General features: G+C 44.8%; 1 protein-coding gene across 3 annotated transcripts in view; it reads right to left on the bottom strand.

Annotated features, from left to right (window-relative positions):
* CRPPA (CDP-L-ribitol pyrophosphorylase A) overlaps positions 1–14,629 on the bottom strand; it is a 231,552-nt gene that overhangs the window by 151,388 nt on the left and 65,535 nt on the right. For 2 of the 3 annotated variants that reach the window (XM_040965017.1, XM_040965019.1), the window contains 2 exons: positions 10,652–10,756; positions 6,356–6,401 (listed from right to left, as the gene is read on the bottom strand). In XM_040965017.1, the coding sequence (XP_040820951.1) occupies positions 6,356–6,401; positions 10,652–10,756 (151 nt within the window). The remainder of the gene's footprint in view (positions 1–6,355; positions 6,402–10,651; positions 10,757–14,629) is intronic. The other variant, XM_040965018.1, reaches the window with a different exon arrangement.

Below are 14,629 nucleotides of genomic sequence, written 5' to 3'. Positions count from 1 at the left end.
TAAGTCAGAGCACATCTCATTGCTTTTGTAATGAAGGCTTTTTCACTTCTAAAGATCTGTTTTAATCACCTGTAAGTCACCTGTAAGTTCTGTGGACTCTGCAGGTGAACCACAGCACAGAGTCTCCACTCCACCTGGGAGATCCAGCAACGACGTGGCAAAGAAACCAAACTTCAGTTCTGTATTTCCTTGTGTTGAAAACTCAACAAACCACATCATGGTTTAGCCATAGGCTGCTGTAATATTTACACATCGCCTGGTTGATATGTAAATATATGTCAACATTTTGATTTATAGCTATAGATGCTCTGTTTACATACACACAGGCACAAATTACACCACATTAATGATTCAAACCAAAATACTCTTGAAAGACAAGCAACTTATGAGTAACATACACACACAACGTTAGGATCAGAGAAAAGAGTTCAGTGTTCTGAACATATGGCCAGTTTGTTATGCCATAGGTTTCCCCCAAAATTTTCAAGAAAGCTGATACACTCAGTGCACAGACTCTGATTCTTTTCCACTTCGATAGTTTCAGTTTGGAAGTTCATCTCTTTTCTTTTTTTTTTTTTTTTAGATTTATTTTTATTATTTTTTCATTGGAAAGGCGGATATACAGAGAGGAGATACAGAGAGGAAGATCTTCCATCCGATGATTCACTCCCCAAGTGAGCCGCAACGGGCCGATACTATGCCGATCCGAAGCCAGGAGCCTCTTCCGGGTCTCCCACGCGGGTGCAGGTTCCCAAAGCTTTGGGCCGTCCTCGACTGCTTTCCCAGGCCACAGGCAGGGAGCTGGAAGGGAAGCGGGGCTGCCGGGATTAGAACCGGCGCCCATATGGGATCCCGGGCGTGCAAGGCGAGGACTTAACCACTTGCGCCACCGCGCCGGGCCCAGTTCATCTCTTTTCTAAAAAAAAGATTTATTTATTTATTTGAAACTTCAGTTAGAGAAAAATCTTCCATATGTTGCTTGATTCCCCAAAGGGCCTGAAGACAGGAGCGTCATCTGGGTCTCCCGTGTTGATGGCACAGGCCCAAACACTTGGGCCATCTTCCACTGTTTTTTTGCAGGTCTTGCACAGGTAGCTGGATTAAAAGAGACTTACCCAGGACATGACCCAGCATCCACACTGGACGGCAGAATTATAAGTGGCAGCTTTACCTGCTACTCCACAGAGCTGGCCCTATAAATTCATCTCTCAGTCAAAACCCTGAGCAGGGGCCAGCTTGAAGGCTCAACTGGCTAATCCAAAACCTCACACCACCAGCATCCCATACAGTGCCGGTTCATGTCCCAGATACTCCACTTCCCATTCAGCTCCCCACTTAGGGCCTAGGGAAGCATGGAAGGATTACCCAAAGCTTTAGGATGCTGTATCCACATGGGAGACCTGGAAGAAGCTCCTGGTTCCTTACTTCAGATTAGCTCAGCTATAGCTGTTGTGGCCATTTGGGGAATAAATCAGCAAAAAGAAAATCAATCAATCAATCTCTCTTCCCTTCTCTCTGTAAATCTGACTTTCCAATAAAAATAATTCTTTAAAAACAACCCTGAGCCTCCTTAGCCATCACCTGCATGCGGAGAAGTCTGTCATTAGCATGTTGTAAAGCACTGTGTTTCTATCACTAGTGAACACCTTTGCTCTTCCCGGGAATAGATTTGAAAAAGTGGTTCTCACTTTGACATAGTTTTGTCCCCTAGAGGACATCAGGTCACAAGGGGGAGATCTTTGTCACAACTGGGGGAGGCAAAAATAGAAGGACACATTGATAGCTGGTGAGCAGAGGCCAGTCCTGGGCTGCGATGCATCCCACAGTTCTTGCAGCCTAGGAGAGAGGAAGCCATAACCCAGCATGAAGGTGCCTGGTACACCTTGAAGAGGGTCCCAAAAGTTCTAGTTGAGGATACAATGAACTCCCTCTACACAGCCGGAACCTTAGTCAATGTTATGAAAAAGGTCAGCAAAGGAGTTACACTTGTCGTTTTCTAAAAATCACAGAACAAAATTGCAGCCACTGCAAGATCAAAATGGGGACTTAAGAAGCACCCAATCTGGTGTCTCCCTTCTGACCAAGTAATGCTCCTTCTGGGGAAGGTGCTGCCCAGTGTCCCAACATGACAGCATGCCGGGCAAAGACAAGTGCCGTTCTGAAAGGTAGAAGGGAATTGGTTAAGGGGCCAAAGTCTGGCGCCCCTACCAGCCTGCCTGGCTGTGCACCTCAGCTGCACGGTCAGCGAATCCTGCAAACCTGCACTCGGTAGGTGACGGCGCAAGTCCCCGGATTCCTGTCACCCATGTGGGAGACCCAGAACGAACTACCCACTCTGAGCTCTGGCCTGGCTCCGCTCCAGTCGCTGAGGTCATTTGGGGAGTGACCCAGTAGATGGAAGGAATCGCTTCTCATCTTTTCAAATGTAAAAAAATTTGTGTTTTTTTTTAAGTGAAATACTTTTGCAACCTTACTAATATGCAGTTCTTAATACCCTCATGTCTCGCTTGCAAATTCTAGCTTGGCACCTGATTCCAACTTGCTGCTCATGTGCGCCTTGAAGACAGCTGAGATGGTTCAAGTCACTGGATGAGAGGCCTGAGTGAAGTTTCTGGCTCATGAAGCTGGCAAAGCCCTGCCCTGTATTTGAAGGACAAAACAAAAGTTTGTAGCTTTCTCTCATCCCCTGTCTCTCTGCCTTCTCTGTCTCCCAAATAAGTAAATAAACAATTTTCTTTAAAATGGTTAATCTATCACTATGAAGATTTTCAACTTTCCCTTCTACCGACATATCAATATCAGAGATTTTCTCAAACGGACTGAAGTATTTCCATTGTCAAAAGCAAAACCATGGAGCGAATTAAGATGGCGGAATAGGGTAAAGACACATTTAAACAGATGGAGAAATATTAGCCAGTGTGAAGCAGAGAGGGCACATTCCAGGAAATAGGAGAGAATAGAACAGCAGAGGGGTACCTGGACACTGACAGACACAAGAAAGCACAACAGTGTGGTATTGCAGTGACGGATATCCCAGTGGTATTCAGCAAGTGGTGATCCAAATCACACCTACAGTCAGAGCTCCAATAGCAACCAAGTGGGAAGGGACATCTACCGGGAGCTCAGGAGGTGAACACAAAGAACTGCCCGTCCTTCTGGACTGTGTGATTTGACCAGGAGCAGAGAGAGAGTGGTAGGCCAGAGACTGGCAGTGCAAGAACAGGGAGGATTTCACAGCCCAGTGGGTCCCCTAGAGCCATATCAGGCACTAATTTGTTTAAGGAGGCAAGGGCTATGGACAGCACTGTGCATACACTGAGCTGGGAGTGAACTCATTTCTGACTCAGTGAACTGCAACAACATGGTATCCTACACATTCCACCCAAGACAGGTCTGAGTAGCCTTCAGACCTGACAACCAGTAGATCAAAAACTCTAGTGGTGGCACATCAGGTGCCATTTTGTACAGTGTGGCAAAAGTTTCAAGACTGCAGGGACAACAGTGAACTGTGCATCTGCTAAGCTTGCGAGAACTCACTGAGCTCAGTGCATTGCACTGGTCCCACAGGAAAATAATACTGACTACAGCATCATATGGGTCAAAATAAGTTCACATGATCCTCAGACCTAATGGCCAACAGGTTCCGGCAAGATCAGCACCAACAACAACCTAGCTATATGGAACACCTGGTATCTCCATAATCCTGGGACCTGCTCCAACCGGAAGTAGGAGAAAGGTTGTACAAACAATGGTGCAGCCTCAGCCAGGTATCACAGGAGGTGGAGAGTGGTCAGCCAGGAGCTGGGGCTAAGAAGATCATGGTGGAAATCTAACTTAAGAACCCAGACCTGGAACTGGCTGGAGGAAGTGGCATAACTGACTGCAAACAAAGAGCCATGTACCAACTGCAATCAGTAAAATCGAACTGTAGGCCTGTGGGTGACAGAGCTTAGAAACCTGCCCCAAGGAGAAGAATCTGATAACCAAAAGTACAATGATCAAGAGCAAAAGAAGAGATAAAGGCACAATGAATATTACTGAAGACTTCCCTGCAAAGGAGCAAAACCCTTTGCCAACCTCAGAGTTCACTGATGAAGACAGCAAGAAAATGGGGGATACAGAATTCAAAACACTTGTTATAAAGCTTCTTATCAACAATGAGAAGCACATAAAGCAGGCATTCAAGGGATTCAAGGGATATGTAACACTAGAAATGAATCAAATGGAAGCTCATATATCAAAAATGAAGACCACAGTGGAGCAAATCAAACGTATAGTGGAGAGTCTCCAAAATAGGATGAAGGAGGCAGAAGAAGGAATCTCAAAATTAGAAGATATTTCCTGTCACAAGGAGGAAACAAACATAAACCTGGAAGCAGAGCTGGATCAGGCCAGAAAAAGTATTCAAGAATTGAAAGACACTATTAAAAGACCAAATATAAGAGTTACAGGAGGCCCAGAAGGTGCAGAAAGAGAAGCTGGCTTTACAAATATATTTAATGAAATAAGGAGATAATTTCCTAATCTAAAGAAAGAATTGGGAAACAACATCCAGGAAGGGCACAGAACTCTCAACAGGCTTGACCAAAAGTGATCTTCACCAAGACATATGATAACCAAGCTCTCTTCAATTGAACATAAGGAAAAGATCTTAAATGTGTACATGAAAAAAATCAATTGACGTATAAAGGAATGCCAATTAAACTCACAGGAAACTCTACAGGCTAGAAGAGAATGGAGCAACATATTCTAGATTCTAAAAGCAAAAAATTGTTGTCCCAGGATAACATATCCAGCAGAAGCTTTCCTTTGTCTCTGAAAATGAAATAAAATTCTTCCACAGTAAAGTTAAAAGAATTTGCTTCGGGCCTAGTGGTTAAGGTCCTCGCTCTGCATCCCGGGATCCCATATGAGTGCCTGTTCTAATCCCAGCAGCCCCACTTCCCATCCAGCTCCCTGCTTGTGACCTGGGAAAGCAGTCGAGGAGGGCCCAAAGCCTTGGGATCCTGCACCTGTGTGACAGACCCGAAGAGCTCCTGGCTCCCAGCCTCGGATCGACACAGTACCGGCTATTGCAGTCACTTGGGGAGTGAACGATCAGACAGAAGACGTTCCTCTCTGTCTCTCCTCCTCTCTGTAAATAATCTTTTAAAAGAAAAAAATAAAAAAGAATTTGCCTCTTTCAAACCTGCCCTACAAAGAATACTTAAGGATGTTCTCTTGACAGAGAAAAGGAATAGCGCCCACCAAAACCAAAGGTAAATGCGAAGAACAACCTCGTAAAATAACAGAAGACTAAATCAATGAACAACCCATTGCTAAAATGACAGAATCAAATTACCACCCATTTATATAACCCTGAATGTAAATGGCTAAAACTCAAACAGTATAGATTGATAGACTGGATTAAACAAACAAAACCCATCTTTTTGTTGCCTACCGGAGACACATTTCACCAACAAAAATCAGGGAAAACTATCTCATGGATTTTGATTTTTTGTTATGGTTAATTTCATCTCTTCAAAAACACTTTCTTCTGATTAAATTCTTCAGTGACTCATAGATCATACAGTAGCAACATTTTCTTCCAGAAGGATCTTGATTTTCTTTTTCATTTCTTCAGCAACACATTAATCATTCAGCAGCATGTTATTTAACTTCATAGTGTTATTAATTTCTTTCCTTCCTGTTGATTTTGTTTTGTGTTTTTCATTTAAGGAGATGTATAGCAACTGTATAATGGAGACTATCGTATCTAGCAGCATATAACTTAACTTCATGGCATTGTAAATGTCTAGTTTTCTCCCTGTTTTGGTTTTCTATTGTGGATTTTCATTTAAGGGGATGTACAATAACTACGTGGTGGGGACTGTCTTGTCTAGATGCGGGATACAATGCAGTATGCATCTCTGCTTCTAGACAAAGATGGACTCCCAATGAAACAGTTTACTATATCAACAACGGGATGCTAGACTCTCCGCCATTGTCCATGACCTCAATGATGGACATACGGCTGTGTATGAAGAACTATATTATAGTAATTACGTAGGGAAACTCAGTGAGGGAGGGAGGGAATTGGGGAGGGGTTAAGGGAAATCCCAGGGCCTACGGAACTGTATCATAAAATAATAAAAAGTAAAAAAAAAAAAAAAAGCAAAAGCACCATGACATCCTAATAAATGACATTTTTCCTTTTGAAAGTAAGCAATACAAAATAAAATGTAATTATTGCTGAAAACCAAATAAGACATGACACTGGCCCTCCGGAGACCACTAGGATTCCACCTGTCATCAGAAATCCCGAGCAGGCTGACATTCTGAGGCACAGGGGGAGCAGTCACAAGGCCACACTCACCCTTGATGATGGACTCGGCGGCCGACAGATCCCGCCTGTAGGTCACCTGAGGGACAGACAAGGGCTTGTTAGGTTTAACCTGAGCGGGAAGGAGCAAGACAGCTTAGATAGTGGCCCCCCGGGGAAACCTTCAGTGTTAAAGAAACCATGAAGATGATGCAGACCAACTCTAGATTAGACCAGCATAGCAAACTCAGAATAAAATATATTCTAAGTCTACAAATGGCTGAGGATCCATTTTTCAAATTCTGAAGAAAGAGGATATGGCAGCAGTGCCTGATGTCTTATTAACATAATTAACGTATCAGAGTGAAAGAGAAGATGATAGTATTTCAACAGGAAGGTAAGCAGTACTGTTTTACAGTCAGGCATGTACTGGGAAGAGAAGCCAGCAGGGGAAAAAGCCCCTGTATTAAAATTTACCTGGCTGGGCCCAGCACAATCACTCAGTGGCTAAATCCTACCTTCTAAGTCCAGATCCCATATGTTCATGTCCTAGCTGCTCCACTTCCCATCCAGCTCCCTGTCTGTGACCTGGGAAAGCAGTTAAGGACAACCCAAAACCTTAGGACCGCATGGTGACCCTGCATGGGTAACCCTGAGGAGACTCCTGGTTCCTGGCTTTGCTTTGGCTCAGCTCCAGCCATTGTGGCAAATTGGGGAGTGAACCAGCAGGCAAAAGGTCTTTCTCTTTGTTTCTCCTCTCTATAAACCTGCCTTTCCAATAAAAAATAGACAAAATTCTTAAATTGAAAAAATCAGCAGGCTGCACTCTTGGTGATATTGTAAGAGTTTGCAAAGACCCATCCACTTTAAATAGACATCCGTCTGAAGATATCTTTACCACACATATGGTTCACTTTTTTTTATTTTTATTTATTTTTATTGGAAAGGCAGATATATAGAGAGAAGAGACAGAGAGGAGGAATTTCCATCTGCTGGTTCACTCCCCAAGCAGCGGCAATGGCTGGAGCTGAACCAATCCAAAGCCAGGAGCCTCTTCATGGTCTCCCACATGGGTGCAGGGTCCTGAGACTTTGGGCCGTCCTTGACTGCTTTCCCAGGCGACAAGCATGGAGCTGGATGGGAAGCAGGGCAGCCGGGATTAGAACCAGTGCCCATAGAGGATCCTGGCACATTCAAGGTGAGGACTTTAGCCACTAGGCTATCACACTGGGCCCAGGTTTACCTTTTAAGGCTTTTCTTTACATGGCTCTGGCAGATAGTGTGGACAGGGGCCCAGCATGTGCCCCAGAACAGCGATGATCTTTCCTTTATCTGCACCTTGCCCTGCAGTCTGTCACTGTGTGAATCTGTTCCGTGGCAGACACGTCTCCGACCTAGCTGTTGAGCCCTGGTGGAGAGCTTGGAAGTGCAGTGTGTTACAGGACCAGGCCTCCTACACTGCACAACTGAAAGATGGAGAACACAAGGCAGGCACCAAAAAGGCCTCTGATATCTTAGCAGCTCTTGTGCCAAGTACCCAGATAACGCCCAAAAGCCCATTTGGAGCGATTTTCTCCAAATTATCATCAGACTTGGACTGCCTTACTGCAGCGTAGCTCTGGACTGGATGTGAATGGAAACTGTTGTTCAGGTGAACCAGTATACTTTCCCCCAAAGTAGACCCATCCCCTGCTGTACTTTGAAATTACCAAGTGTATCATGGATTGAGCTAGATCTCACCCTCCAGAATTAAAACAGCAACTAAGAGGCTTGGCCATTCAACACATCTATTAAAGTCAAATAGGACATGACATCCTACCTGAAAAATAAGCACATGCCAACTAAACCTAGGAACTCAGTATGGTAAGTTTCAACTTATAAGACTATTCTATTTCAAGTTGAACATCATTGATCTGAAAAGCCCAAAATCTTTGATCTGGGTCCAGCGCGGTGGCCTAGCAGCTAAAGTCCTTGCCTCGAACGCACCAGGATCCTCTATGGGCACAATTTCTAATCCTGGCAGCCCCGCTTCCCACCCAGCTCCCTGCTTGTGGCCTGGGAAAGCATTCGAGGACAGCCCAAAATCTTGGCACCCTGCACCCATGTAGGAGACCCGGGAGGAAGTTCCTGGTTCCTGACTTTAGATCCACACAGCTCCGGTCGTTGGGGTCACTTGGGGAGTGAATCATCGGAAGGAAGATCTTTCTCTCTGTCTCTCCATCTCTCTGTATGTCTGACTTTGCAATAAAAATAAAATAAATATTTTAAAAAAATCTTGGACCTTCTGAGCACTGACATAGTGCACAATAGATTTCAGGTCTTGGGACATTCATGATTTTGAACTTTTAGATCACAGATATTAAACTTGCGAAATCCAGAAACATTCCAAAATCTCAAAAACTTTGAAATCTGAAACAATTCTGGTATGACACATTTGAATACCAGATATTTAATGTATATCTGGAAAAACTAAAGATTTATATATATATATATATATACATATAGGTATTTACATATAAAAATACATATTAAAGGTCTATGTCATGCATTTTAATGAACTTTATTGAACCATTCAATGCAACAAGTACTTACAAGTACTATGTTCTGTGCTCTAAGTGCTAGGATTAGAGCAACGCAATGTTTAAACAAAGACCCCCTCAAAAAAAGAAGTAAAAATCCCACATCAGGATGCAGGCTTGAGTTCCATCTGCTGCTTCTAGTCCAGCTCCTTGTTACATGCTCCTGGGAAGGTGTTGGAGGAAGGCCTGACCACTGCGGCCCTTGCCACGCACATGGGAGATCTGAATATAGTCCTTGACTCCAGGCTTCCACCCGGCTGGGCCCTGGTCATTGCAGTAGGCTTGGGGAGTGAAGCAACAGATGAATAACTGCTCTTTCTCACTAGCTCCCCTTCCTCAGGCTCCCCTCTTTGTTGCTCCGATTTTGAAACAATTGGAGGGAAGGAGGGAGGGAAGGAGGGAGGGAAGGAGGGAGGGAGGGAGGGAAGGAGGGAGGGAAGGAGGGAGGGAAGGAGGGAGGGAGGGAGGGAAGGAGGGAGGGAAGGAGGGAGGGAGGGAGGGAGGAAGGAAGGAAGGAGGGAAGGAGGAAGGGAGGAAAAAGGAGAGGTGAAGAGAAGAGGGGAGGGGAGGAGAGGGGAAGGGAGGAGAGGAGAGGTGAGGGGAAGGGAGGAAGCGGGGAGAGGAGAGGTGAGGATCAAAATGTAATGAGTTGCTGCCTCCTCTTCCACAGCTCTTAGAGTGCTTCACAAGCACAACGAAAGCTCAAAACACCCAGAGTGACACCCCGACAATGTCAAAGTAAGGGCAGAGAACTTGTCCAAAGCAGTGAAACACCCCAGAATGTACACTTTTGGACTTGGCCTTCAAATTAGGTCTAGCAAACAGAAGAAGCTGTACAGGGATATCAGACAGGATCTTCAACAGAATACCCAACTGATCATTGCCAAAATTCCCATAACTGATGTTTATAACACCATCCAGTCACATAAATATAAAAGATACAAAGTGAATAAAACATTTGTTTGCCAGGTTAATGATTCTAAGATATTCTTAAATGAGTCATAATACAAGTTTTCTCGACCAAACAGCATTCCAAGGATGTAGACATTCTGGGACTCTGAATCTGGACTCTCTAAGTACCTCTGAGCGGTCTTAGCATACAGCATGGTTCATCACAGGGCTGGGCAAAAGACCCCGTCAACCCATGCAGCTTTCTGCTTTCAGTCCAATGAGAAAATATGCTTGTGAACTTTCAGCAACTTAGAACTGGTGTAAGTAGGGAATATCCAGACGCTATGGGTGGGTCAGAAGCAGCAACCTCAATTTCAGAATCATGAATGACCTTCCGACTCTGTTTCAGAATGCACTGTCCAGCACCCATCTGTCTCATGAAACACGCATCCATACGTACCCCCAGGATAACTCCTTTCACCCCTAGAGTTGAGCCCTGACATAAGAAAGAGTCCATTTCCCAGTGAGTGGTAGAGAGTGGGTCAGCCAAGGTCTCCCACAAGGTCAGAACTGGGCACACTTACTTTCTACCTGTGACACTGGGGAGAAAGGGAAAGTGGCCATGATGGGAAGCACAGATGCAGCTTCAAGGCCACTGGGCGAACAGGATCAGAACCTACAGAGAGAACCCAAGGGAAAGAGGAAAGCTGAATCAGATGCAATTATCTCAAAGCGAGTTGTCTTCAGGCAAGGCCAGCATGTGATACTATTCTTGGATAGCTTCATAAACACGGTGGGACTTCTCGACTCCTGTTTGACTGCCATGTCTTTGTCACAAGTGTGTGCAGAGCGGGGCTAGGGCCAGTTCCATCCTGCTTACCTTCCAGAGATCAGGTGATCCCTCCACGAGCTTGGCTTTTGTGTCACAATACTTGAGGGCCAGTTGCAAGCACTCAGTGCCAAAGTCCAAGTCATACTCGCTACACTGTTTTGGAAACACAAGCAAACATGCCAAAGAGTTAACAAGCTAAAAACACAATTTGGAAAACAACTAAGCCTTTGAATTCATATTCGACTGTAAATAGAAAATCAAGGAAGACCCAGGGGAAAAAAAACTCATACACTATCACTATCCACAACATTGGAAATTCAAGTCCCTTACAGCATGGCAATTGTATGTCACAGTTCTCTCGCTCATTTGAACATTTAAAAGATGAACATATCTTTAAGAGACTTGCACTTCTTTACTGAGTATGGAAGCAACAGTCTTTCACTGTGAGAACAAAGTGCAGTGGTCTCTTCCAGACTCAGGAAAATGGCAGTAACCCCTTGTCGGTGGGACCATCCACACGGGTGCGCAAGTGTGTAAGTCGGGCAAATAATATTCACAGAGTGCTCTGAGCTCTGTATCAGCTACTTATAAGGTAGTGCTGTGTCCAGAAGGAACCAAGGGCTGAGGGGGAGGCGGACTTGGAACCAAGGCGTTTGCAGCACTAGAGGAATGTCTGGAGGGAACCCTGTGGATAAATCACTAGTTTATATGAGAGCATCTATCAGAGAAAAGAACCTCTGATAACAGTGTAAAGACTGGATAAAACCTGGAGGGGATGCCAAGAATGAAAGAATGAACAAAACTTGAAGGGGATGCTGCTAAGGTGGAAGATGCCAGGCACTGTGCAACGTAACACACACGTATTTAAGGAGGATGTTAAGGAGGCAAGGCGTGAATGAGGCATTTAGCATTCTTTGCTGAAATGTTTTCACACTTGAAGCAGCAAATATGTAACTACAGTGATCTGCACAATTAGCAGAAAAGATAACAGGATTTTAAAGAGTTCAAACGGGACCAAAAGAATCTCAGTTTGCATGCTACTCTGTTTAAATATGTCACAGGACACCTTTCCTAGATAATTTCACTTTTTTTAAAAAAGATTTATTTACTTTTATTGAAAAGGCAGATGTACAGAGAAGAGGAGAGACAGAGAGGAAGATCTTCTGTCCGATGGTTCACTCCCCAAGAGGCTGCGATGACTGGTGCTATGCTGATCCAAAGCCAGGAGCCAGGAGACTCTTTCCAGGTTTGCCACATGGGTGCTCTGGGCCATCCTCGACTGCTTTCCCAGGCCACAAGCAGGGAGCTGGATGGGAAGTAGAGCTGCCGGGATTAGAACCGGCACCCATATGGGATCCCAGCGCATTCAGCTCTATCTGTTGAGGCCATTTTTTGAGAGAACTAGTAGATAAAAGATCTTTCTCTCTGTCTCTCCTTTTCTCCATAGATCTGATCTGCCTTTCCAATAAAAATAAATAAATCTTTAAAAAGCAGGAGGAGGAGGGAGAGGAGGAGGAGGAGGAAGGAGGAACAGAATCCCGTGCAGATCTCAGAAGAAACTGACTGTGGGAAGGAAGACTGCAGGACAGCACTGTCATTTAGAATTTTTATACGTTTGCCAAGAGCACATCCAAAAGTTGACCAAAAAAAAAAAAAAGGAATTGATGTAAAGTCTATTTTGTTCCTGAGAATTTCTTGAACTCCATGCAAAGGTTGTTTATAATACACAGTTTTTACAAACTTTAAAATTCTTATTCCTTATTTTCATTTCATTTGGAAGAATGATACCTGCACCCAGAAAGAGATCTTCCATGTACTGATTGAGCTGCCTCCGATGGTCAGGACTGCAGCAGGCCAAGGCCAGGCCCTGGGACCCAACCCGTACCTCCTACGGAGACGGCAGGGACCCACGCAGCTGAGCCGCCTGGTGCTGCCCCCAGGACTGGCACCAGCAGGAAGCGTAAGTCGGAAATGGAGCCAGGACATGAACTCAGGTGCTTCCATGTGGAATGTGGACATGCCCAGTTACATCTTAATCACTGTGCCAAATGCCTATTCGGCCATCAACATTTTGAAAACTGTTGTACACACTGTAATTTTATTTCTTCTTGCATTAAAATCACTGTACATAATGTACTATGAAGCTAAAACATTCCTCAGAATAAATGTTATGTCAGAGTTAGAATTCTATTTCAAATTATGCATGTTTTTTAAAAAAAAATCAGCTAGTGTCCTGGTGATAAGTTATAGAACATTTAAAATCTAAATACAGCAATTTGTAAAGTATTATTATTATAAAATATTAAATCTTGCCATAATTATGATAAGCCCAGGGTATGACTCACATGTCAGACGATTCTACCACATAACTTTTTCTAACAGTAATTGAAAGAACATACAAACTGCACATTCTATGGGAGAGCAGCAAAGGATGATCCAAGCCCTTGGGGGCCCTGCACCCATGTGGGAGACTGAGATGGAATTTGTATCCTGTGTCCAGCACGGTCCAGCAATGGTCATTGCCACCCACTGCAGAATGAACCAGTAGGTGGGAAACACCTCCCTCTGTCTCTCACTCAAGCTCTGCCTTTCCCATAAAACCTCATTGTGTGTCCTTAGGCAGGTTTTCTTTAGCTAATGGAAGCATATACAAACTGGTGGCTATGAGGACCCACAAGCGCTGCCAGGCTCCAGCATGGATCCTGGAGTCAGAAAGACAGGGTGGCAGCCGCACAGCTTCCAGAGAGCAAAGAAAACTGCTCGCTCTGTCCCTCAGCTCCTTTCCCCTTCAGGAGGGGAGGGCGGCAGGCACCGCAGAGGAGACGCATGACCGTACACATGAGGGGTCTGGAACAGAATCCAGCTTCCAGCAAGCCCTTAATAAAGCCAGAGTAATTACTTAACTTCTTAAGTGTCTCAACTGGGACTTGAAAAGTGCTAGAAACCTAGCTGTCATGCCTGATGGTTACTTTCTCTGTAAGGAGATTGTGTGCAACTCTGACAAGGCACCCCGTCTTCACCTTTCCCCTCCCTTGCCCACTTTCTCTCCCTGTCTCACAAGTGGATGGATACCCTTTGCATCACTGAGTGATGCTCCTATTGCAAGCCTGTGTGATCACATCGGCTTCATCCATTCATTCACTGACCACTGCGGCTTATACTACATCTTGGCTAGTGCAAATTATTCTTCATTTTCATGTTATTGGAACATCATTGAAGATATTTCTATGAAGGCCTATTTAATTTCCTCTGGACAAACACCTAGAAGCTGGATTGCTGGATCCCATGGTAGTCCTACTTGAATTTTTTTTCAGTGATTGATTTATTTATTTGAAAGGCAGAGTGATACACACAAACAGGGTTGGAGGAGAGAGAACGAGAGAAAGATCCACCTGCTGGTTTGTTCTCCAAATGCCACACTGGCTGCGGCTGGACCAGGCCTGGCCAAGGGGCTGGGAACACTATCCTGCACTTCCATGCTCGTGGCAGGGTTTCAAGGACTTGGATCATCCTCTGCTGCTTTCCCAGGAAGGGAGCTGGATTGGAAGTAGAGTGGCAGAACCTTGAACCAGGACTTCTATGCCAGGCAGAAACACACCTCCCTGTGTCACAATGCTGGCCCCTATTCCCAAGTTCTCATCTTTTGAGGACCCTTTGTCCTATGTGTTAAAATAACTGCCACAATTTACGCTCCCACCAAGAGAACACAAGCGTTGTCCCTTTGTTCACTTTGTTGTCACTCATCTTATCCCAGCAAAGATGAGGTGGCTTGCATCTTTACTTGAACAACTCGCTTTTGTAATCAATCTGGAACCCTAACTGGGCATCCCTGTAGGACTCCTTCAGAATGCTGACTTTCCATGTCACAGCCTCAGTGGGAACCTGCAACCCCTCCTCTGACCTTTCCCCCAACCCTAAATAAGCTGCTTGGCCTCACAGAGGCTCCAACCCTGAGAAACCTCCATTTATTCTTGCCTACAGAATGTCCATGTTCCAATTGCTCCTCTTACAACAACAGACCATCAC

The sequence above is a fragment of the Ochotona curzoniae genome, unplaced genomic scaffold (genome assembly GCF_017591425.1).
Source record: "Ochotona curzoniae isolate NIBS_2020 unplaced genomic scaffold, NIBS_Ocur_1.0 scaffold_3835, whole genome shotgun sequence".
Classification (NCBI taxonomy): domain Eukaryota; kingdom Metazoa; phylum Chordata; class Mammalia; order Lagomorpha; family Ochotonidae; genus Ochotona; species Ochotona curzoniae.
The sequence above is the reverse complement of the archived record's forward strand: the minus strand, read 5'-3'. Positions and strand labels throughout refer to the sequence as shown.